The sequence below is a fragment of the Tripterygium wilfordii genome, chromosome 11 (genome assembly GCF_013401445.1).
Source record: "Tripterygium wilfordii isolate XIE 37 chromosome 11, ASM1340144v1, whole genome shotgun sequence".
Lineage (NCBI taxonomy): Eukaryota > Viridiplantae > Streptophyta > Magnoliopsida > Celastrales > Celastraceae > Tripterygium > Tripterygium wilfordii.
The window spans coordinates 12,068,880-12,093,382 of NC_052242.1; the positions used below are offsets into that span (position 1 = coordinate 12,068,880).

At 38.9% G+C, this 24,503-nt stretch overlaps 4 protein-coding genes and 1 pseudogene across 4 annotated transcripts; 4 read left to right on the forward strand and 1 right to left on the reverse strand.

The window, feature by feature from the left end:
• The first annotated feature begins 523 nt into the window (after positions 1 to 523).
• LOC120009867 (protein RICE SALT SENSITIVE 3-like) lies at positions 524 to 2,695 on the forward strand. The gene is made up of 6 exons (XM_038860596.1): positions 524 to 786; positions 873 to 926; positions 1,027 to 1,158; positions 1,264 to 1,372; positions 1,471 to 1,569; positions 1,665 to 2,695. The coding sequence occupies exons 1-6, from the start codon at positions 638 to 640 to the stop codon at positions 2,148 to 2,150; spliced, it is 1,029 nt and encodes a 342-aa protein (XP_038716524.1). The 5' UTR covers positions 524 to 637; the 3' UTR covers positions 2,151 to 2,695.
• Positions 2,696 to 3,489: 794 nt separating this feature from the next.
• On the reverse strand, positions 3,490 to 7,010 carry LOC120009332 (cysteine proteinase RD21A-like). Its single transcript, XM_038859877.1, has 5 exons — positions 6,453 to 7,010; positions 5,803 to 6,038; positions 5,573 to 5,713; positions 4,212 to 4,661; positions 3,490 to 3,957 (listed from the first exon to the last, which is right to left on the reverse strand). The coding sequence occupies exons 1-5, from the start codon at positions 6,919 to 6,921 to the stop codon at positions 3,862 to 3,864; spliced, it is 1,392 nt and encodes a 463-aa protein (XP_038715805.1). The 5' UTR covers positions 6,922 to 7,010; the 3' UTR covers positions 3,490 to 3,861.
• A 6,997-nt stretch (positions 7,011 to 14,007) lies between these two features.
• LOC120008593 (probable WRKY transcription factor 7) lies at positions 14,008 to 15,565 on the forward strand. The gene is made up of 3 exons (XM_038858971.1): positions 14,008 to 14,865; positions 14,949 to 15,074; positions 15,179 to 15,565. The coding sequence occupies exons 1-3, from the start codon at positions 14,165 to 14,167 to the stop codon at positions 15,327 to 15,329; spliced, it is 978 nt and encodes a 325-aa protein (XP_038714899.1). The 5' UTR covers positions 14,008 to 14,164; the 3' UTR covers positions 15,330 to 15,565.
• Positions 15,566 to 17,884: 2,319 nt separating this feature from the next.
• Positions 17,885 to 19,414, forward strand: LOC120008592 (uncharacterized protein At4g06744). The gene has a single exon (XM_038858970.1). It carries the CDS (start codon positions 18,064 to 18,066, stop codon positions 19,318 to 19,320), a length of 1,257 nt encoding a protein of 418 aa, XP_038714898.1. The 5' UTR covers positions 17,885 to 18,063; the 3' UTR covers positions 19,321 to 19,414.
• Positions 19,415 to 21,547: 2,133 nt separating this feature from the next.
• LOC120008591 lies at positions 21,548 to 24,343 on the forward strand (annotated as a pseudogene).
• The last annotated feature ends 160 nt before the right edge of the window (positions 24,344 to 24,503 follow it).

Genomic DNA, 24,503 nt, shown 5'->3' on the forward strand with positions numbered 1-24,503 from the left:
AACAAAAACTAACATTAGTTGTCATGAAGGGCTAACGTGACCCATTCTTCAAAATAGAGGGTTTAGTTGAGTCAAAAAAAAAATAGAAGGACTCAGTTGAGTTGTTTTAAAAAATAGAGGGGCTTTTTTTGATACTTATAGTTAACAAAAAAGGTTTTATTGCAACAAAAAAAAAAAGGAGGAATATCGATTCCTGGTATAAGGCGGCCTACCATGAAATAATGGCAGCAAGCTTTTCTCGTCAATCTTGGCATTTTCTCAGCTACAAAACGAGCGTTCATTGGTGCTCCAGAACAAGCAAGCAAAGCCAAAAAATCAGCAATAAAAAAACAGAGGAAGTCCCCCCTCAGGCCCTCATAAACTCTTATGAAGAGTAAAGAAGGTGGTGTGAACTGGTAAAAGGGTTTTAAATAATAAATGTCCATCAATACATGGTCCAGCTCTTGCGCCACTTCAATTAAGGCAGCACTGTACAGCACAGGTAGTGTCACTGTCAAGTGACCTTGGCCCGAGCGTGTAATCACTGTTGATGTTCTGCGTATAGGACATATTGTCAAAATCACTTCTCTTGCCCTTTCTAATCTAAATATGTTGAATTCTGACACTGTGTAGCTCATTCTGTCTCCCTGCCTTGACAATGGAGTTAGGTGCTTTTCCTATGCTTAACCGTCTCTTACAGCACACACTGAGGAGCTTATGCTCTTGTTCTGACTCTTCTTTCACTTCCTCCAAGTGGGTTTACGCTGTCTTCTGGAGAATTTTGCCTAGGAACTATCCCCCCCCAAAGTAAGACACAGAGAAATTATATTTCAACATATATATCATCTTCAAATTCAATGCCTTATATTTAAGGTTGCATTGCTTTGGTGCAGGTGGGATTATGGAGGAACTGCTCTTGATCGCTCCAAGGGAAACAAGAGGAACTGGTAATTTGAAACAACCTTGACAAACAAACAGATTTCCCTTGTCATTATTATTGTCTTTTCAAATTTATTTTTTGGGCTGTTGAGAGAGATTTTTGTGCAGGATTCTGGTTTGGGAAGATGGGTTTTGTGATTTTGATGAATGCGAGCGAGCGGGAAGTGGCTACATTGAGGGAAGATTTGGAGCTGATGTCTTCTTCAAAATGTCTCATGAGGTCTATAATTATGGAGAAGGGTGAGAAAATTCATATGACTAGTACTCAAGCGTGTGTACTAAATTGTGTTTGATTTTAGTATGGCAGAGTGACTTAAGGATTTTGTATGGCAATGATTGCTCCAGATTAATAGGGAAGATAGCAGCAGATAGCAGTCACAAATGGGTGTTCAAAGAGGACCCAAATGAAACTGATCCTAGCTTCATTTCCTCATGGAGTATGTCTATGGAGCCTGTAAGAAGATTACCATATCTAATTTATGCTCTATAAATATTCAACCATGTGAACCATGCTTAATTTTGTGTGTTCTAACCTTTTCTTTCTATGAATAGCAACCAAAGGCATGGGAATGTCAGTTCCATTCAGGTATTCAGACAGTTGCCCTAATATCAGTAAGAGAAGGCATTGTTCAACTAGGATCATTTCACAAGGTCCCTCTCTTCTACACTCTTGTCTCTTTGTCTCAAACACAGAAACACACACAATTTTGTGCTTTCTCTGAAATATTGGCAAATGGGTTCTTCAGATTTTGGAAGATCTCAATCTGGTTATCAGCATACAGAGGAAATTCAGCTACCTCCAGAGCATACCGGGAGTCTTTGCCTTACAAAGACCATACTTACCAATCCAACATCCATATATCCTCAAACCTAATACCAAGATGATCGTAAGCCACGAAATCGAGGGCAAGCGCCAATTTACCGGAGTAAAAAGACTATTCGAGGAGAATTTTGAAGATTTTCCAGTCAAGTCCATCAACTTGGGATGGAACAACCCACAAAATGGCATTACAGGACCCTCTAATTGGCCTATACCACCACTTTTCCCTACAATGTCTTGCAGTCTTGGTGCTCTGCTGTCAAAGCTACCTTCTGTTATCCCAACTCTTGATACAGCTCCAGTTAACAACAACAATAACATCTGCAGCAGCAGTAAAGGCCAGACACTGAAGATCGACATTGTTGGTGCAGCAGATGAGGTTGATACAGCTAAAACAAATCAAGAGACATAGAACCCTTCTCTGAAGCTAGAAAACTTGTGTTGAGAGATGCAGGTAGTGCACTAATCCCAATTAATTTGGATAATAATATATATAATGTACTTTGATGATGGTTACTTAAGCTCAATGAATGGTGGGTATGTACTTCATTAGCTTTCACTGTCATCTTTGTAAGCATGCTTTAGTATTGTAGAACAATAAGTTGAGGTATGGGGCACAGGGACAGGATATTAGTGGGGGGTAACTCAAGTCTCTTGGCCTATCCCTGTCACTTTGGGGGGAGTGGTAGTTACACTATTTATTTATGGTCCCCTAAATGATCAAAATTAGGACCAAACAGTAAGACAACTGGCCTTGGATGAAGTTGTGGGCTACGTTTGGAGGACACAAAGAACAGATCAAAATGGTCCCAAACTCTCGAGTCTTGATATATTTTTTTTTTGTTTTGTTTCCAATTGCTGCTACTTGTTTGACAAAATGAGTTGTAATAGTGCTACAAGACATTGATTTTGTTATATTTGGTCGGAGGAGTTAGCATTATTCGATTGAGTTCAATTTATTGGATGTTCTCTAGTTCTAAATCTAATCCCCTGATGCTACTGATACTGCTTAATCTCTTCTAAAGAACTACTTCAGACAAAAAGGTCAAAGAACACGAATATCTTGGAATTTGACTCCATGAATGATCGATGAGAATGATTGTGTTAAAATATATATAAATGATGTGAAATATCATAACTCAACAAATTAACGTATTGAGTCAAATGACAAAGTAATTAAATTTGACAGTCGCATTCTTTTGGAAATGTCAGCATATTCACTCCTCATAGATATCATGGCTTGATGTAACTATGTTTTCTGCTAAATCCTAGGCACTTTTTTACTTCAGTTACTAAAGTGCCAAGCTCTGTGACTTCCCCCATCTTATCGTTGCATCATCTCATTTTCTTTCTATTCTTGGTTCAAACCCTACTGGCGGTGTCAGGCATACGACCCTCGATTGATTCACGACTGGCACTCTCTCCATCGGCAAGTACTTCTCCAACTACTTTGGAAAACAATCCCATTTCTTCTCCTCTTCCATAGCCACCATCCCCTCCCCTCCTAAAACAGTTCATTATTAGCCGAACAGATCATTATGTCCAAAACAGTTTCTCGACGCGTGTTTTGTTACTTCACAGATCTAATCACATATTTTCATTCTTCTCTTGCTGCTGTTGATCTATCTAATTATCATCAGGCATCTACGAGGAACTTATCACACAAAAACAAAAGATTATGAGGAAATGATGTGCTTCCTTGCTTTGACTGGCATCACCAATCAGCATCAAAATGCAGAATACACAGGTTGTTAAATAAGGGAAAAGCAAAAAATTTTTCATGAATTCATTCATCTACAAGTCCCAGCAAGATGACAAGCGACTTGCATAAGAGCCATCGCTAATTGCTAACAAGATTTACAGGCATTGGAATTTGAAGACAATTCTGTTTTTTGTTTATCAGATCAAATTTAAGAAACATATAAATGGCCAGCTATACACACAAACATTGTCTGGTGAATAGAATATATTGTAGACCATCCATCGATTGCTAACAATGGAAATGAAGGTGAGCAGTTCTATAAAAACAAGCAGCAGAACCTCAAATCACAATGCTGCAGTGATCCGTTTGTCCTTCCCTTATTCCATATCAACCACCACCTGAAAATGCTAACCCAATTTACTTATGCAGTGTTTGCTTTGCGCTCGCTTCCATGAGCCCAATAAGGCTTGGCAGGAGTACGCCTCAGTGCCTTGATGCCCAACGGGTTGTTCTTGCTCTGTTGCAGAAGTTCAAGCAAGCAAAACAAGAAGATAAATAAGGGAACAATGTTCATATGATTAGAAATACAACATAAAAAAGGGTAAACAACACTTCCAGCATGGGCGGGATATCAAGGATAGATAGAATGTACGCACTGTATCCCACATAATATGTAAAGAGATTTCTTCTTTTTAGGAATTGAACTTGTAACAGTTGCACCCCTGTAACTCTATCACTAGCCACATTTGAATGTAATTTGGTTGCTCTTACCGTCAAGCAGGTTCCCTCATTAATGTTACAGACAGGGTAGTCATGAGGGCAGCAGCTATAGTGATCATCGCAGCAAGTGGCACCATCGAGAGGGCAGCATCCCCATGCGAAGCAATAGCTGCCATACTGATAGACACAGCAGCAGGTGGTGCTCTCCGGACATGTGTAGTAACTATCACAAACGGTTGGGGGTTTCACAGGTGATGGAGGAGATGGACCTGGGTTAGGGGGATTGTGGCCTTTTTTGATAGGGTATGAAGGCTCAATGGCAATTCCACACTTTCCGGAAGGAGTGGCAACATTTCGCTCCAACCTGATGTAGCCTGCCTCTCCCCAGCTCTTTCCCCACGAGTTTCTCACAATCCAATAATCTTTGCCATTCTCTGTGCCATATCCGACCGCCACAACACCATGGTCCAGTGCTGTACCGCATTTTCCTGTGAATACACCCTGAAATTTATGTATGAAAGTGTGTTAAAATTATTTTATGACCTTGCTGAGGGAAATAGCATCAAATAGCATCTCTAATAGCTTTGTGCCTTTGAAAAATTAGGCCATTCAATAATATGCTAGGCTAATGAGACATATAATCAATTCCAATCACTAAATTCTTGTGCTCCAGCCATTGGACGATATGCAAACAAACTTTACTATCAAGAAATATAGGTTGCACACTAGACAAGCTTTACTAGCAGCCTAAGACCATGATGGGGCAGGTATCTGGAGGGTGGAAATCCACCATTACCTTTGTTTGATTGATTTTGGGAGGTTGAAATCCCAAACTCATTCCACCCTTTATTTTCTCTTTGTGGAAAGTAGCCAAGTCCATCAAAATTATTAGAATGACTATTCTACACAACAGGGAAATCAGTTTATATGTGCAAAAGGCTATTTTACCTTTATTAGTTAACTAAACAATAAAACAAATATTTTTTACGTTTTAAAAGGACAAAAAGATAATATGATAATTGTACTATTAAAATTCTCACACTTATACTCACTAGTTATTTCATATTCATACCAAACATGATCACCCCCGCCTCATGCCCACAATCATTTACTTATGAATCAAATGTCCCATAAGTGTGTGCTTGGATGTGGGTGGTGGTGAGGGAGAGGTGCCGGGAACACCTTGGTTGTTGGTCCCCCTCTATTTTGAACACTCCCTGATATTTCCACTTCTCAAAACCCTCTTTAACACCCCCACCTCCCAAACACTACAAAACCCCGCACCTCCAATCCAAGCAAGCCCGTAAAGAATCGAAACAAAGTCATTGAAGTTCTGTGAAGCTACATTATCCCCCTATACATAGACCATAAACTAAAGTGTAACTTACACATGAAGTGCAGAGAGAATTTACCGATTCATATAACTGAAAAGCCCTGCCACCCGCTTCAATGGCAACGCTAACTGGCTGATTTGCAACTGCAGTTTTCAATGACCCCTCATCATTTGCAGAAACATCTTCATAGGAATCAATGGACACAACCCTAGCATTTTGCTGGCACAAGAAAAAGTACAGAGTGAGACAAAAAGTCATTAATTTCAGAACATTTCATTAGCAGCTACTTCTGAAGAATGAAGACAGACCCTAACGGTGTCACAACGACCATCAGTCCCCTTGTAGGGATAATCCTCGTCGGAGTCAATCCCACCATTGTTGATGATGAACTCAAATGCATAGTCCATTAAACCCCCATTACATCCCGCGTTATATGATGTATCACAGTCGACCAGCTCCTGCTCCGATAGAGTGATCAACTCACCAGTAACTATCTTGTTAATCCCTTCCACTGCGCCAATTGTTGAGAACGCCCAGCAACTCCCTTCATTTAACATCAAACAGCAAGTCAATCAGTTTCATATATATATATAGATTACAGTCTCATCTCATTTACCCTTCTAGACGAGGTAACAATCACTGTGTCAATTTCTTATAACAGGACATGGGCCTTAATTTTCCCTCTTTACTTTTCTACAACCGGCCGGCCCAGGCCATGAAAGTCGACGAAAGGTCGAGTGAAGTGGCCCAGTTCATCTGTACATGAAATAATGACTGTGATGCACTGATGCCCATGCCCATCAAACAAAACTTTCACTTTGGACTCATAAATTCACAATCAAAACATCAAAGTTATCACCGTCCAGGATGCTTTGAACACAAAATTTTCAGATGGGACCAAATAAAGAACAAGTACATGATTAAATATCTTAAAAGAAAATAAATTTATTAAACTCACCGCAACCTCCCTGGTCTTTGACCTCAGGGACGGCACCTTCCTTCCTCCAATCGACGAAATCCGGCAACGAATCACCCACACGTGACTTATACCGATCGCTAGATTTCGGGGTCCTCTTCCTCGATTTGGTACCCAAATATGTAGACCTGTACTCCTCGTTACTCAGATCGGCGAACTTGTTTAAACCGACCTTGTAACTCTTCTCCTCCGAGTTATGCTCATCGATGAACCTGAGATTGTCCTTGAAGTTCTCAAACCTCTTCTCCTTCTCCCCGATTGCGTTGTAGAACTTACCATGCTTCACAAGCCACTCCTCGTACAAGGCCATGACTTCGTCGTCGGTCCTCCAGCTCGATTTGATTCCATGACTTTGGTCGTAGGAAATGATGGACATGTCCATGGCAGATGATACTGTTAACAGCATCAACAGCAACATAGACATGGCGGAAGAAGATCTAACCAGACCCATTATGGGAGATTTTTTGGATATGGATGAAGAATCAGAATGAATGAATTGATGGGAAAAAAGTGAGAGGGCTTGATGGGTTTTTGAAGGCCAGTGATGCAGAGTTGAAGACAATTATTGATATAATTAATAAATATATTAAAAAGAAAATTAATTAATATATTACTGAAACAAGTTACGTGTGTGAATTTTTTTTGTCAATAGTTAATGATAGTTGACCAATGAGAGATAAGCAACTAAGGCAAGTGGCCCCACCACGTGGATGAGATATGATAGGATAAGAAGGAAAAGTCATAGAGACCAACCCCCGCAGAGGTAGGACGTATTTTTCACGCGTGTCCTAACAAAGGCCAATACGCTGTGAATCCTGTTTTGACTGTGGTGGTGAAAACTCAAGAGTGCGAATTATAATCTGCCACGTGGCCACGCCCATCTAGCTTGGCCGGTAACTTCGACGTGTGAAAAAAGACTGCGACCGCCCGCTTGTCGGCGAGCGGGTGGGACCCACTCAAAGATGGAGGAGCAATAATTTCTTATGTAAATTACTATTTTTGATATGAATATATGATTTTTCCCCAACTTGTTTTTTAGTTTTTAGGACAAAATATTTATAATGAAAATGAAGGAATAATATGGTAATATAATCACTTGGGTGCGAAAATCGTATCTCTGGCTAAATACATTGGATCAGAAGATAAATTGCACTTGTTAATTTAGTCTTTTCAAATAATATGGCAATACAGAGAGTGACTACTTGAATCTGGACAAAATAAAGTATTTAGTAGCCGCAAAGGGGCCACACTTTGATAGATTCATTTTGATTCTGTGAATTAGAGAGTTGATATATCCGGTTAATTAATCAAGAGTTGATACAATGAAGGCTATGAAGTTGCTTTCTTTTTCTTTTTTCTTTTTTCTTTTGTTTTGTTTGAAGGCCATGGCATTTCTCGCTTGCTTCTGCAACTTGATTGTGTTTCTTTTCAATATATGGTTGCTTAGATCCGTAGGTGACAGACCATATTTGGAAAGATATATGGGCAATTGATTCTACAGAGGATGCTGAATCTCTAATGTATTTAATAAGCACATTGATTCTTCGTGGCCACCACATGAACCACTTATAATGAGACAGACTGGCCCATAAGGCATTAAGTATAAAAACAGTTTCTACGTGGGCAGTTGGTGACCCTTGTGTTTACATTGTGTTCAGATGCACTTATCTCATATTATCACAGTTTTTTGTGACAAGTCAAACGCTTTTACAATAGAACTCACCTTACAGTACCACAATTTTTTACTTTGTAGTACCTTACCTCAGCTCACAGCACTCCCAAACGCTTACAATATATGTTGAATTGTTTCACGTAATCAAATTACGTCAATTATTTTATTTTATATTAATGTACAATGTAAACGTTAAGTGATTTTATATTAATATTATTAGTTATCTAATATAATCATAATTTAGATACGCCAAACAACTTTTACGTTCCAACTTACCTCACAACACCACAATTTTATAACGCACAATACCGCACAACACTGCCAAACAACATCGTTGATTTATAGAAGAGACTCTAGACTCTGCGACTCTGCGACTCTGCAATTGACACTGAACCCACTTACAGTCTCAGAAGTCACATCTCCACAGCCCTGTATGGGCTTTTGCATATTCGATTGTCTTCTTCTGAGATTATTGGGGGCCCACTTTCTGCCCACGTGATCTGGAATCTGGACCAAGTGGGCTCACTCCACACTCAGTATCATCCAATGCGATTGTGGGACCTTGATGGTAAGAAAAGCATCACGTGTGCAGAGATGTCATCTTCATTTATAGGTATTCCAAGAAATTAGTTAATGTCACGTTAAGTCTTCCATATTGATTAATCATTTTCTATACAACAAAGTTGGGTCAAAGCTAGGTTACTGACGTCTCAAGCCATGTATCAAAAAATACCCAAACTAGGCTGTGATTGGCTTGGTGGATGGGGAGGGGAGGCGAGGGTTTTGTAGAATAAAGGCTCGACTATATTTTTGTAATTTCGTCCAAACATATATTGCCCAAATACTCCATTTCAGAGGACAAATCCAAATCTCTCAAACCCTCTACATGTTTTATTGTTATTTGCCAACGAAATGTTTACGACCTACCACTCCAACCTTGCCCTTTCCCAACTTTTTTTTTTTTAAAAGATCTAAGACCTGAGGTAGATCCAAAGCAGAACAAAACTAAAGAGCTCCTCTTCCTGAAGGGAAGACAAAGAAAGAAAACCAGAAAAACAAAAACACTAAACAGAAGAATCCATCCTGGAGCCCGAAACACGGTTCCTTTCCACCATTGGCATCAGATCAGCCGAGACCTCGTTAAACCAAACCTGCGATAAGGGAGACGTTGCCCCTCTCCTTGTTAGGGAATGAGCAACCCCATTAAGCTCTCAACGAACAAACGAAACAGACCAAGAAGAAAAGCACTGCAAAACCACCCTTAATTCCACCACCACCGCACCTCAATCCGAAAGATTTTCGACCATAAGGGGATCCCGTAAGGCCTTGATAATATTAAGAGAATCACGTACCTTCGAGATGAATAGATTGAAAACCCAAAATGAAGAGCCAATTGTAGAGCTGTAAGTGCTGAATAAGCCTCTGCTAGAGAGAGGGAGAGAACCGCTGGACGCCAACTAGGGCTGTATACGAGCTGAGTGGAGCCGATGATAGAGGGTGATCTCCATAACTAAACTTGAGTATTAGGTGGAATTTCATAGTCTAAAATTTCATATCCTATGATAGTTTATTAATTTGAAAAATAATACTCCCTCCATCCCATTTTAATTGTACTCTATTCATTTTTTAGATGTCCCAAAATGCATATCCATTTCAATTAATTAAAACTAATTTCATCCATTTTTTTTTTCCATTTTACCCTTAAATTGAAAAGCTAATGGAGTGAATTCTCAAGAAGTCATTGACATCTTAATTGTCCTCTATAAATGAGGGTATAAATGTCAAATTGAAGGGGAGTAATGCAATTTCTTAAACTGCGTGTAAAATTAAAAGGGACAATTAAAATGCGACGGAGGGAGTAATTTATTGACGCCTTGGTTGCAGTTATATTGGGTTGCAGTTACGTTTATGGAAAAATGTTAATCTTCCATAGAATCTTTTTCCATAAGTGCACATAATAGCCACATGTGAATGCCACCTAATAATGTGGTAATAAAATATTTATATGTAGAGTTATATAAGTCTATATGTTCCCGCCTCTCTCTCTTGTATTTTGTCCTTATCCTATTAAGTAAGTTGTTTCTCTCTCATACTTTGTCAAACACAATTAAATGTATTGAATTGTAGATTGAAGTTATTTCTCTCTCTACTGTCTTCCTCATCATAGCTTTTTACCTTCTTTTTTTTTTTTTTTTCTCTTTCTTGCTTATACTTTTTTCTCTCATGGAGAAGAGAATTATGACAACGCCAAAATCAATGTGTAAATATGACCATGATAGTGTAATTAGAATTTTCAAGGTGTAATTCTGAATTGAAATAATGTAATTATCCATTGTTGTTTTGTAATCATTCAAATGGTTTATGAGATATAATTAATACAGTATAATGTTTAGTTAAAAGTTATTCAATATAATTGGACTTGTAAACAATGTAATTATAATTATATATATATATATATATATATATTGCGAAGTGCATTAAAAGAGAAAATAAATTGGATTCACATTGATATTTGTATGTTTTGAACTCAGTCTTTTTAATGATTCCATAGATTTTATATAATTTTGAGAAGACAATTTTTAATTACGACGTTAGAGCAATATATTGTGAATTGTGTAAATATGATCACAATAATGTAATTAAAAATATCAATGTGTAATTATGCATTGGAAAAATGTCATTATTAACTTGTTTTGTAATTAAAAGTTATCAGTGTAATTACGAATTGAAATAATATAATTATTTACTTCGAATAGATATTTGAATGTCTAGAGAAATAGGAGAGCACCCCAACCAACTCTGAGGCACAAACAATATAAGCACCAAAGACAAAAAAAAAACTCACAACATCAAATACTCCAAACACCAAAGCCACAACATGAAAGACCCCAAACAAACAAATCCACAATATGGAAGATCCAAAACAAACAAACTCACAACCAGCCAAGAAAGAACAGCAGCGACCCATCAACCCAAACAAACCAAGCTGTGAAGATATGACTGTCTCATTTTACACAAGTCCTAATTACATTGTTTCGGTTAATAATTACATAGTATATGACCTTGATTACATTGCTTGGGTGATAATTACACAATATCTGACCTGTAATCTACAAACCGATTTTTAAATTTTCAAAATCAAATCAGGGCAAAACAAAATATGTAACTAATTAATTAAATTAGAAAAACCCCAAACCACCAAAGTCACAACATGGAAGACCCAAAACAAACAAACCCACAATATGAAAGATCTCAAAATCGAATAAATCTCAAAACTCACATCAAATACCACTTTTACTTATAAAATCGTTACATAAAATACAGATCCATGGATTCTATATCATCTACGGTCGAAAACCGGTCGAAAATGGAATATTGGTTGACCGTCGTCGCTGAAAATGGGTATCAACTTCTCTCATTTTCTATGGGATTCTCGAATCTTCGACTTGTTTGAAAGAGTTTCCTTCTGTTTTCTCTAAGAGCAAGAGAGAGTGAGGAAGAAAGTGAGATGGAGAAAGTGAGAAGATGCTCCAACTTTGTGTCGTGATACACTGTCGGAATTGGAGTGCTAAACCATCTTCTGTGGAGGAAGAAAGAGTGAGGGAGAAAGTGAGAGAAAGTGCTGGAAAGTGAGGGCAAGAGAGAGTGAGGGAGAAAGTGAGGTAAAGTGAGAGAGAGAAAGGAAAGTGTAGGAAAGTGGAGAGGGTTGCACACCTTTGTAGTATAGGTTTTAATTTTTTTAAATTCAAAAAATTGTCATGTCATCTAGCTTATGTGGCATGTCATGTGTATTAGGGATATTTAGGGATGTTTGACTATGTACATCTTACACTACCGTAGTTTTTTAAGGCAATTGCTTATTCATCACAAAATGTGAACTATAATTTTAAAATTTTAATAAATAATTATTAAAAAATTCCTTCATATATTCACTAAAAAATATATTTGTTAATTTAAATACTGTATAAATTTATAATTATATTTACATTAATAGAGTTCTGATAAAAATTACTACTAATTTTCTTCTTCTTATTATTAATGGGTATAGCTTGAATTAATTGGTTTATTATTAAAAAAATATTCTACTATTCTTTTTTTATGATAATATAAATTTAATGGTTTGATTACAAAGTGCGTATATTAAATTTTTATATAAATTTAATATTTCAGTTAAATTAAAATAACTTTTTTCCATAAATTGATTTTCTTATATTTAGTTAATTATTTTTAAATTATTTTAGGCATAGAGTCAATTATTAAAACAACCAAGAGCGACGCATGTTAGAATAATAGACACTCAAAAAATACATTTGTGCTTAAAGTAAAGTTTTCTCCCAGGTAAAGCAAAGCAACAAAACTTGTCTGTCTAGATTCAATTTGGGCTTTACTTACTGGTCACCTATTCCATAGCCCCTTAGTATAACTGGGCCGTTATTGTTATGTTAGTTCGGAAGCCCCAGCCCCTGGGTCTAATTGGTAAAAAAGAAGGGTATATCTCGATTTATTTAAAATGTATCCATAATATTTTTAGAAATATCCATAAATAATGTGTCAAATAAGTAATTTCGAATGGAGAAACCCTACCCTGATCATATAGTGTTATAATTTGGAGGAATTGAGAGGATAAGGAAGATATGAGAAATAGAAGAAGGAGGTGAGTGAAGTTTGACCTAATTCATTTGAAGCATTATTCACGTTTTGTTCACGTGGCTTTCTCCTTTAAAATGTGCCACAAGTGATTAAGGTTGATCTCACACTTGTATACCACATCGTTGACTTACACTAAATTGATATGAGATTTTTTATAAGTTTTAATACTTCTACGCACTTGTGAGTTCGATTATACAAGACCCAACAAATGAATTATACAGAAGGTCATTGAGATCGAATCCATGCTTCAATATCATATTATAATTTTAAAGAAATTGAGAGGAATTAAAACAAAAAGGTGAGTGAGGGTGACCCCAATCCACTTGAAAAAACTGTCCATGTTCAGGGCTTAAAATTCGCTTGTCTTTTTCATTAAAAAGATACCTTTAAAATGTTTAAGATTGGACTCACGTTTATAAAACACATCGTTGAGTGCATGTAAGAAATGAAGACAGATGTATACCTTGATTTCTTCCATATGTAAATATTTGTTTAAAAAAAAATTAATTTCTATGTGGCAATGCCATCAAGCAATGTCAACAAATGATAATTACATTAATTTACCACATAGTTAGGTTGATTGTCTAAAACTTGAAAATTCTTCCCAAATGACTTATTTTGACACATTTTCATCTTTGAATTTATGAAATTGAAATGCTTTGATTTTCAATCGATAAATTGAAACAACTATCATCTTTCAACGTGCCAATCCGATATTAACCCCCGTAGCAATCCTCGAATGTGAAGTTCAGTTAAAGCATCATCAATGGTGCAAAAGAAACGTCCAGATTCAGCACTACAATTGAGAAAAAGCAAAGACAAAAAAGTCAAAAGGATTAACTTATCGATTAAGAAGGGCAGGAATCTTGATATGACTTGAAGGGAGAGGCTTTCACGCAGCATCCGGTGTCCGGTAAAAGCAAGAACACCCTGGTTCCACACTCTTCTCGGTACGACTTTTTGTATTAAAAGCTGTAAATGGTCAACTCTCTACCTCACTGTCTCCAACTAAAACTCTCTGTTTTTTTTCCCAATTCTATCACCCAACGGCTTTATTACACCTCTCTTTTTGACTCTCGTCCATTTCAAGAAAACACGGGGCCCACCACAAAGAAAATGGTCAAACGTTACGATAGAAGGTCCACGTGGAAGCAAGTTATTCGATCTTCAGTTTGACTACCCAACATGAACAAAACCCACAAGTCAGTACTCTGATGATGCCTTGTTTAGAGAGAAAGGGCATCTAGTTTGACTCTCCCTCTCCCCTTCCCTCTATCCTTTATCTTTCACATTCTTCTTTCGCTTTTTTCTCAAGCGTTAGAAAGCATCCTTGCGTGGGTTTTCTTGTTTGGAAGCGATTGGAGCTAGATAGATGGCTGTGGAATTGATGATGGCTTCCAAGGTGCCTGAAAACGCTATCAAGGAAGCTGCGGCTGCTGGGATGCAGAGTGTCGAGCAGGTCCTTAGATTGCTCTCTCAAACCAATTTAGGACAACAACAAGAGCAGCAACAATACCCAGATTCGTCTTCAAAACTAGACCTCAATATCGAGGCTGTTGCAGATGTTGCTGTCGACAACTTCAAGAAGGTAATTTCTTTGTTGGGTCGAACCAGAACAGGACATGCTCGGTTCAGAAGGGCACCTATTGCTCCTCCTCCACAGCAGGTTCAAGAGCCAGGGCCTTCGGGTTCGTTGACTAGTAATACTCTTCAATCAAATGAACAAAAAGTCTCTGCTTTTAAGGTTTATCAGCCCACAGCAACTCATCGTCTGCCTCCTCTGCCTCGTAAGGCATCTACAAAGAATGGGTTTTCAGAGAGGAATGATGCACCTGCTACCATCAATTTCTCGAATTCTCCAAATATTTCGCCGAGTACTTCTTTTATGTCTTCTCTAACAGGGGATACTGACAGTATGCATCAATCTATATCATCTGGGTTTAAGTTCACAAACCCGTCGAATGGAATGCCTCCTCTGCCTTCTTCATCGATGAAGAGAAAGTGTAATTCCATGGATGATGGTGCTCTCAGATGTGGATCTTCTTCTGCTCGTTGTCATTGTTCCAAGAAAAGGTAATCAATTTTAAACAATTATTAACTTCATATGGGTTATTGATTTGATTCCTTGATTGACGTATTTTGTGTTGGTTGAGCAGAAAATCAAGAGTTAAAAGCGTTATTAGAATTCCTGCAATAAGTAGCAAGATGGCTGATATTCCTTCAGATGAGTATTCTTGGAGAAAGTATGGACAGAAACCCATCAAAGGGTCTCCACATCCAAGGTTTGTTTCTTGTTCTGTTGTGAATTTCTTGCTGAATTTTCTCAGGTTTTGACTTAAAAATGTGATATTGATGGATCTTGTTTGTCTTGTTGCCATATTTTTAGGGGGTATTACAAATGCAGTAGCGTGAGAGGGTGTCCAGCAAGAAAGCATGTGGAGCGTGCATCAGACGATCCAATGATGCTGATAGTCACATATGAAAATGATCACAAGCACTTCATCTCCTCTGATGCCCGAGTTCTTGAATCCTCTTAAAAGTCAAAAACGGTTCATTGTTCATCTTCCAAATATCAATGAGTGGTGCTCAGAAAGTCAAACATAGATGCAAAGAATATGGTTTATTATCTGTGTTTTTTTTTTTTTACTTGGATGGGGAAGACTTTATTTAGAATAGAACAAAGTAGAAGGAAATAATAGATATTTTGTGCATTTGGTGGGTGTTAGTTGGGTTTTTTTTTAAAAATATTTAAATGTTGTTATACTCTCTCGTATTACCATTATTTCATATTTTTATACTTGGAATTTTGTCTTTAAATACATGGTAGTGGATCATGCAAGGATGCCCACTTTGATTTCTTCTATTATCTTCCAAGTTATATGCCCTCTCAATTTATTGGTTAAAAAAGGGCAATGGGTAAGGAAGAATATCATCACCACTCAACTCATTTTCGTTTTTCCAAACCAAAACCCACAAACTCCCTTTCACTCAAAAATGTCAAAACTTAAAAATTTAGGGAGATTCATCAAGTATGCTGACTATAGCCATTCCACATATTTTGTGTGTATCTATGACTTGGCCCATTACAAAAATTTTCACAAAAATTATTTTTCTTTTCTTTTCTAATTGTCAAAACAGGACTATTTTAGTACAATATAATCAATTCTCCTTATTTTTCTCTCACTAACCATAGCGCAAAAGGGCAGGATCTACGTGTATACTGTCTATCTTCGACCTGTCCACTACGAAAACCTTCACGAAAATTGTTTACCTTTTCTTTTCGAATTGTCAAAACATGACTATTTTAGCACAATATAGTCAAATCTTCTTATTTTTCGATCACTAACCATAGGGCAAAAGAATTACAATTGTGCGACCCATTGAGTTTTTCACAGTAGAGTTCACCAATATATTCGTCTAAGACAATCCATCCATTAAATGTCATGTATTCGCCACGTGTTGGCTCTCTTCTGCATTGGACATGAGATCCTCCGATTTTGGCTCACGGGAGGAGGAGTGTTTGATTCTAGGTGTTGATTATGTGTGTTGTAAGTGTACCAGGACTTGTTGTCAGTCCAAAGATGTTTTTGATATGGGATTTTGCACACCAATCTGACCTGTAAATAATTGAGATAGATACTAGTCGATCGGAGTAATGCTAATTGCAAAGTAAAGAATAAAGTTTAGAGACGCAGAGTATGTGTTTGACGCGGGTCATGGTGGTTTTCATCTCCTGTTTCCTTGGCAATAATCTTGACACGTCCTGTTGTGGTAGATCATAGGAAATTGCTTTCTCGCTTGTTGCTTGAGTTGCTAGGTCAAATCTCTTTATAACCACAACATCTTCAAGTGGTGTGGATCATGGTGATAGACTCACATCGTGATCACTTTTCATGGAGGTTGTTGGAGTACTAAGCACACATAGCTTGTCTTACTCCCCTAAATATGCTTCATGCAGGTTGTTGACGAAAAGAGACTAATGGATGCCATTCTTTACTACTTCTGGTGGATTGAATGTGGGAATGTGACTTGATCTTTAAAGTGCAGGACGAAATTAGTTATGGTCTCTAGTTGTCATGCAATTGATGGAGATGTGTTTGAGGAAAATTAGGAATGTGTAGACTGAAAACTCTAAAATCTTCTGAGCATTTTCTGCGCTTATCTATCTAAAATCTCGGTTTTCAACTAACAAACTGTTTTAAAATTGAATAAAATAATATTAACAATAAATCCCTCGATTTTAACCTTTCGGACATAGCCCATTCAAACAATCCTAGTTTCCAACAACTAATTCCTTCCATGAGTTGAAATAAACTCAAATTTCATACAAAATGAACAAATGGTTAGTGTAAAATCTTATTGCCCTCACCACGTGTCCACCGGTGATTGGATGAGGATGGCAGAAGATAAATCCCACGCTTATCACTTGTCATTAGGTGACTGGAGTCACTTTTGATACGAACACCATGTAAGGTAAGTTTTACATAGCAACAATTACAAATTAGTGATTTCAGGGTTTTGATGGGTTGTGGACTTTCTGAGATGTGGATTTAGAGTTTAGGCCCAAAATTTATTTATGTGGGCTGGGCCAGGGAGCCGATCTACTAAACAATCGATAAGGTGCAAAGCATTGATTCCTGAATAATAATGTTTTCCTTATTGGTTTTTATTAAAGAAAACATTTATTTTCTGAACCTAACAAATATAATAATTATTTTTTTTCTTTTTCGAATTTCTTTCATTAGGTTCTAAGAGAAAACAAGGAAAAAAAAAAAGAAGAAGAAAAAGGTCAAGCGTGCTGTACTTACTTCTTAGGGCAACTGGGCCACGATGTCTACAGCTGCTTGTAGTAGTGCGCTTCCCATGACAAGGAATTGGAATACATTAATTTTGTCTAATTAAAAGTAGGAAGAAGTAAAAGAAGGAGGTGACAAAGGTTTTGGTCCAAACCAATTGAAGTATTTTTCGCCTACGACTCGTGCAACTTTGCTCTTCTGAAAGACGCCTCGATTATTATTATGTTAGGTCATGTTTATAAATCAGATTGCTCGGCCTTCACTAGGTTAACATTAAGATATTCTATCTTAACCAATAGGTTAGGAGCTATGACCAAAACAACACATTACATACTGTATAATTCCATTTGTTTCAGCATGTGGGACTTACTATGACTTGTTCACTTTTCCTCTAGTGGGTTTCTCTCCCCACTTCCTATTATTTGCCTCCCACCGATCACCTCCCAGACACAAGTGAAATCAAACGAGCAACATAATGACAACAACTACAGTTTTAACTTTCTACATCCTCTTCACTTCTCTGCTTGTCAACAACACTATTGCACATACTAACGACAGAGAAACACCAGAATTGGTTGTTGGTATCAATATAAGCTCTAGCAAAGGCACAATCTTTGAAGGATCATCACTGCCTTTGCCTTCACATCAAGAGTTGTTGACATTCATTGATCAGAGGCTCGCAGTGATCTACCCTATCATCCAAAAGTTCAAGTCCATAATCACATCAGATCCTCTTGGGATTACTAGCTCCTGGGTTGGTTCTGATATATGCAATTACAAGGGCTTCTACTGTGATTCTCCTCCAGACAACAAGTCGGCTTTAGCTGTTGCTTCGATTGACTTCAATGGGTTTCAACTTTCTGCACCGACTCTTGATGGGTTTCTTGATCAACTCCCTGATATTGCTCTGTTTCATGCTAATTCAAACAACTTTGGAGGCACCATTTCACCAAGTATTGCCAAGCTTCCCTATCTATACGAGCTTGACATAAGCAACAACCAATTCTCAGGTCCATTTCCGGTGGCTGTTCTCGGCATGGATGGCCTGACGTTCTTGGACATTCGGTTCAATTTCTTCACAGGAGCAGTTCCAGCACAAATCTTTACACAAAACCTTGATGTTCTATTCATCAACAACAACAATTTTATGCAGAGGCTGCCAGACATAAGTAGTACTCATATTCTGTATCTCACTTTGGCCAACAACAAATTCACCGGTCCGATCCCGCGAAGCATTTTCAAAGCCATGTCTTCTTTAACTGAGGTTCTGTTATTGAACAACCAATTGACAGGTTGTTTACCTTATGAGATTGGACTGTTGGAAGAGGCTATAGTGTTCGATATCGGTGACAATCAATTAACGGGGCGTCTACCGTTTTCTTTGGGATGTTTGAGCAAAGTGGAGCAGCTGAATTTTGCAGGAAACAAGTTGTTCGGTGCAATACCAGATGTTCTTTGTTTGCTGGAAAGTTTGGTCAATGTATCGTTGTCCAACAATTATTTCACACACGTTGGTCCATTTTGTAGGATTTTGATAAGGAAAGGAGTGATTGATGTTAGGAACAATTGCATTCCTGGTCTTCCATTCCAAAGGAATGTTACTGATTGTGCAATTTTCTTCGCTCACCCAAGGTTCTGCCCTCGAATGTGGTCTTACACTTGCATTCCCTGTGAGATTCCTGGATTTAGTTCTTCTAATTCCTATGTTCCTCAAGTAGCTCCTTCACCTTGAATGTAATTTTCTCATGTAATCGTTTTGACAAATCCAACGTATATCTTCAGTGAATGAATCAATAAAATGCGAAATGAAACTATTGCTCCTCCAATCCAATTCTGTATTAGTGAATTCTGTTTGTTGATTACAGCGTTCCACTTATTCAACAGGGTTTTATGGTCGCTACGTGACCCTTGGAAGTTGAGTAGGGTTCTATGGTCGGTCCGCGACCCCTGGATGCCGAAGGCGTCCTTGGGGTGATCTCGTAGTTCCTACGGGGTGGAGACGATGGGGTCGGTCCATGGATTTTCCTTCCTTTTGCCGCATTTCGCTCAAAGGGTTGAAGGGAGATAGTGCATCAAGCTGTTCGCAAGGGCCAACTTGATCCTCTTCCCCAAGGATCCCAGATGAGGGAACCCTAGGAGAGCCGCCGACTCCAACTACCGTCCATGTACGATCCATACTAGATCTGACCAACTGCCCATCCTACCTCCTCTACGTTCTTGACAGCCCATCTTTGTCTCCGTAGGGCCGTTCCAATAAGATTTCATTCTTGAACAAAAATACATTTTTGGATTTATTTCATCTATTCCATGACCGGAATAGGGGGATACACCTTACACCACGATTTTGAATCAGAAGAGAGATTTGAAGAAATGGCGGATCTATTCACTCTATCAATAACCGAGCCGGATCTGGTGTATCGTAAGGGATTTACCTTTTCTATTAATTCCTACGGATTGGATCAAAAACAATTCTTGAATGAGGTATTGGATGAATCGAAAAAGAAATCTTTATTGGTTCTACCTCCTATTTTTTATGAAGAGAATGAATCTTTTTATCGAAGGACCAGAAAAAAATGGGTTTGAATCTCCTGTTGGTCTTTTCGTGGCATGTTTCGGTCCTCTTCCCCATTACTTTAAAAAAATGAACTACCGGTTCAAGTATCTTTTCTAATATGATTAATGGAAGTTCTCATTCTTGAATGACCTGCTTGTTAATGCTTGCATATCTAATGCAATAGAGATTAAGTCCTTATTGGCATGGAAATGTATGATTACCATCCACTTAATTGCAGATAATTCTGGTCAGCTTTCCCAGCTGCAAGTTTTTTCCAGGGTACACACCAGCTGCCTGACTTATGATGACCCATTTCAATCCATGATCGATCGCAACAATCGTTGGAATTGAGTTTGGGAATGCATAATGACTCAACTGGTTAGCTCCATTACCACCTACAACTACTCCAACAATGTGGTCCAGATCAAAAGGTTATGATTAATATAATGCAATGATTATTAATATATTGCACCATTCTGGCACTAGTCGCTGTGTTGTCGACTTTATGTGGTTATAGATTGGGCTTGTTTGGGAATGCTGTGAGGTGCTGTGTGATGCTGTGAGTTATAAAACTGTGGTGCTGTGAGGTGAGTTGAAACGCAAAAAGCTGTTTGACGCATCACTTTTAAAACTATGGTGCGGTGCTGTGAGGTGCGTTTAGCGTATATAAATTACGGTTATATTAGATGAATAATAATATTAATATAAAATCACTTAAGGTTTACATTGTATATTAATCTAAAATAAAATAATTGACCTAATTTGATTACGTAGGACAATTCAACATATATTGTAAGTGTTTGGGAGTGCTGTGATGTGTGGTGAGGTGCGGTGAGGTAAAAAGCTGTGGTGCTGTGAGGTGAGTTGGAACGCAAAAGCTGTTTGGCGTGTCACAAAAAACTGTGGTGCTGTGAGGTGTGTTGCAATACACTACCAAACTCATACAATGTAAGAGCTGCTGATAATAAGTGGGAGTTTTCTTTTCAATGCCAACAATAATGCTCAACTGAATTAGGGTTTATGCAGAGGCACTCATGCCCACCTTGCATTTTATTTATCATTCAAAATTTGATTTAAGATACCATGTTTGGTGATAACACTAAATACTAATGCATTGGTTGGAATGGTAGTGAAATTTAATCAGTCGTATTGGATAGAGATTAGGGCTCTACTCAACAACGAAGCTTTGGTTGGAATGGTAGTGAAATTGATTGCGACAACTCCTTGCATATGTGGGAGGTCACAAGTTCAGCTCTTACGCCTAACTGTTTCGGAGTTATTTCCTCACACTAGTTTTCGCCTCATAGTTTAGAGCTGACCCATCTATCCGACAAGTATGTTGGTTTGGAGAACTCTCGGTTACCAAAAAAGAGAGAGTAAAGCTGTACAATGAATATGTTGGACTGATGAATTCTCGGATACCGAACAACAACAAAAGAAAGAAAGTAAAGCTGTACAGGTATGATTCAACAAGAACAAGTTTTCTTGGCACAGCATGGGCTTTCATTGGACTTGCACATGGGCTTTGGCATAAAACTGCATCATCATCACTATGTATGTGCTGCCAGCCCACCTTTTCTACCAACGCATCCTGGGCCCGTGCTTCAGCCTCCTATCAATGTGGGCTTTATCTTTCAGCCCATCACATACGAACATCGCAGATGGCACCCATCGAATAGTATAGTCACACTGTCAGGCTAGAAGGAACTCTGACACTCTGTTTTGGCGGGACACTCTTTCTGAGCTTCCAGTCCCGACAGACAGCTGCTAATCAGCTCTTATATGCTTTTGTCACGTACCTCTCCCTCGGTCTCAAACCCTAGCATACAAGATAAGAGAGTGTACAGAGGTGTCTACTCCTGCTTCCTTATCTTCTCCAGCAATGCTACTCGGATGGATTTTCGTTCGATATTCTGTTTTCATTTTGGCGACACTATCCGTCATTGTAGTTGATTCCGTCTCTCCTGGCGGTGCGGTTAATTTGTTGCAGCCATCGGATGCTACTGCTCTTCTTGCATTCAAGTCTAAAGCAGATTTAAATGATAGAATCCGATTCTCGAATCGGACGAGCTTGAGCTTCTGTCAATGGCAAGGAGTGCAGTGCCAACAACATAAAGTGGTGCGTCTGGTTATCCAAGACTTGGATCTTGGTGGGGTTTTTGCGTCCGACACATTGACTCGGCTTGACCAGCTCCGAGTTCTAAGTCTTCAGAACAACTTCCTCACTGGACCCATCCCAAATCTCTCCGGTCTCGTTAATCTCAAATCCCTCTTTCTCGATCACAACTCCTTTACAGGTGCTTTGCCTCCTTCAATCATGTCCCTCCATCGCCTCCGAATCTTAGATTTCTCCTACAACAATCTCACCGGTACATTACCTGCTCTGTTAACTTCACTGGACCGGATATACTATCTCAGACTCGAGTGGAACCAGTTCAATGGCACCGTTCCCCCATTGAACCAGTCCTCTCTCCAAGCCTTCAACGTTTCAGGGAACAATCTCAGTGGTGCAGTACCAGTTACACCTACATTACTTCGATTTGGAGTCTCCTCTTTCTCCTTGAACCCCAGTCTTTGCGGCGAAATCATACATAAAGAATGCAACCCTAGCCTTCCATTTTTTGGTCCATCGGTCTCAACTACAGCTCCGCCACCAAAATCAGCGGTGCTCGGTCAAACTACAGTCGGATTGAGTCCCCGGAGTTCAGTTAAGCGCAAAAGAACTGCAGTGATCATCGGATTCTCAACTGGAATTTTTGTTCTAATTGGCTCCCTCCTCTGCTTCGTTTTGGCAATCAAGAAACAGAGAAATCAAAATCAAGAGAAGAAATCATCAACTGCCATTGTAGCAAATGATGCGGCGGCTACGGCTGAAGCGGCGGTTGCGATTCAAGCAGAGCAAGAGAATGAGCTGAAAGAGAAGGTGAAGAGAGTGCAAGGACTGCATTTGGAGAAGAGTGGGAGTTTAATGTTCTGTGCGGGCGAGGCACAGCTATATACGCTGGATCAGCTCATGAGAGCGTCTGCAGAGATGCTAGGGAGAGGAACTATCGGGACAACTTACAAGGCGGTGCTCGATAACCGTCTGATCGTGAGCGTTAAACGGCTTGATGCGAATGAATTGGCAGGTACAAGCAAGGAAACATTTCAGAGGCACATGGAGTCCGTCGGGGGACTCCGGCATCCAAATTTGGTTCCACTCACAGCGTATTTTCAGGCCAGAGAAGAGAGATTACTCATCTACGATTACCAGCCAAACGGCAGTCTCTTCTCTCTCATACACGGTAAGTGCAATCCTCCCTCGTCCCGAGCAGTTGATATCTCAATTATTTCCGCAGTTTAGTGTAACGCACATTATTCATATGGACATAACTGCGTTTCCAACTGCTGGGATCTTTCTCCATGGCCACCGGGAATCTGGGGCTGACGACATTGGGAATTGGCCAAGCCATCGTGAAATTGAGTTTTGTTGGGGGCCGGTTTGAATACGTTGTTTTGGTTATTTTTCTCTAAAACTGAATGTATATGTGCAGGTTCAAAATCAACGAGAGCAAAGCCACTGCATTGGACATCATGCTTGAAAATAGCAGAGGACATAGCACAAGGCCTCTCCTACATCCACCAAGGCTCGTCCATGGCAATCTCAAGTCCTCCAACGTCCTCCTCGGGCCCGACTTCGAGGCCTGTGTTGTTGACTATTGCCTTGCAGCCCTCGTAGTTTCAGACAATGATGTCCCTGTCCCTGACCCTGAAGCCGCATCATCATACAAAGCTCCTGAAACTCGCAATTCAAGCCACCAAGCAACTGCTAAATCCGATGTGTATTCATATGGAGTTCTGCTGCTGGAGCTCTTAACGGGGAAGACTCCATTGCAACAACCGCATTTGGCGCCTGAAGAGATGGTGAATTGGGTTAGGTCGGTGAGGGAGGATGATGTTGGGGATGGTGATAGGCTTGTAATGCTTATTGAGGTGGCCATGGCTTGTAGTTTGACGTCTCCAGAGCAAAGGCCCACTATGTGGCAAGTATTGAAGATGTTACAGGAGATTAAAGAGGCTGTGGTCATGGAGGATACTGAATTGGACCCACAGACTGGGTTGTCATGAATTATTGTTGTACCACGATGACTTGGGGTGACAAAAATTTGATTTTAGATCAAACAATAGCGTGTTTAGGAAATATTTACATATCCGGATTTTAATCCGGATTGGATTTCGGACGTACTTAATTGACCAAACTCATATTGATTTAAGTCCGGACAACAAAATCGAACAATAACCTAATTCGGATTAGGGTTTGAATAAGTAAATTGAACAAAATTTATGTGTGTTGGACCCTAACCTGTTTTAAATCGAATAAA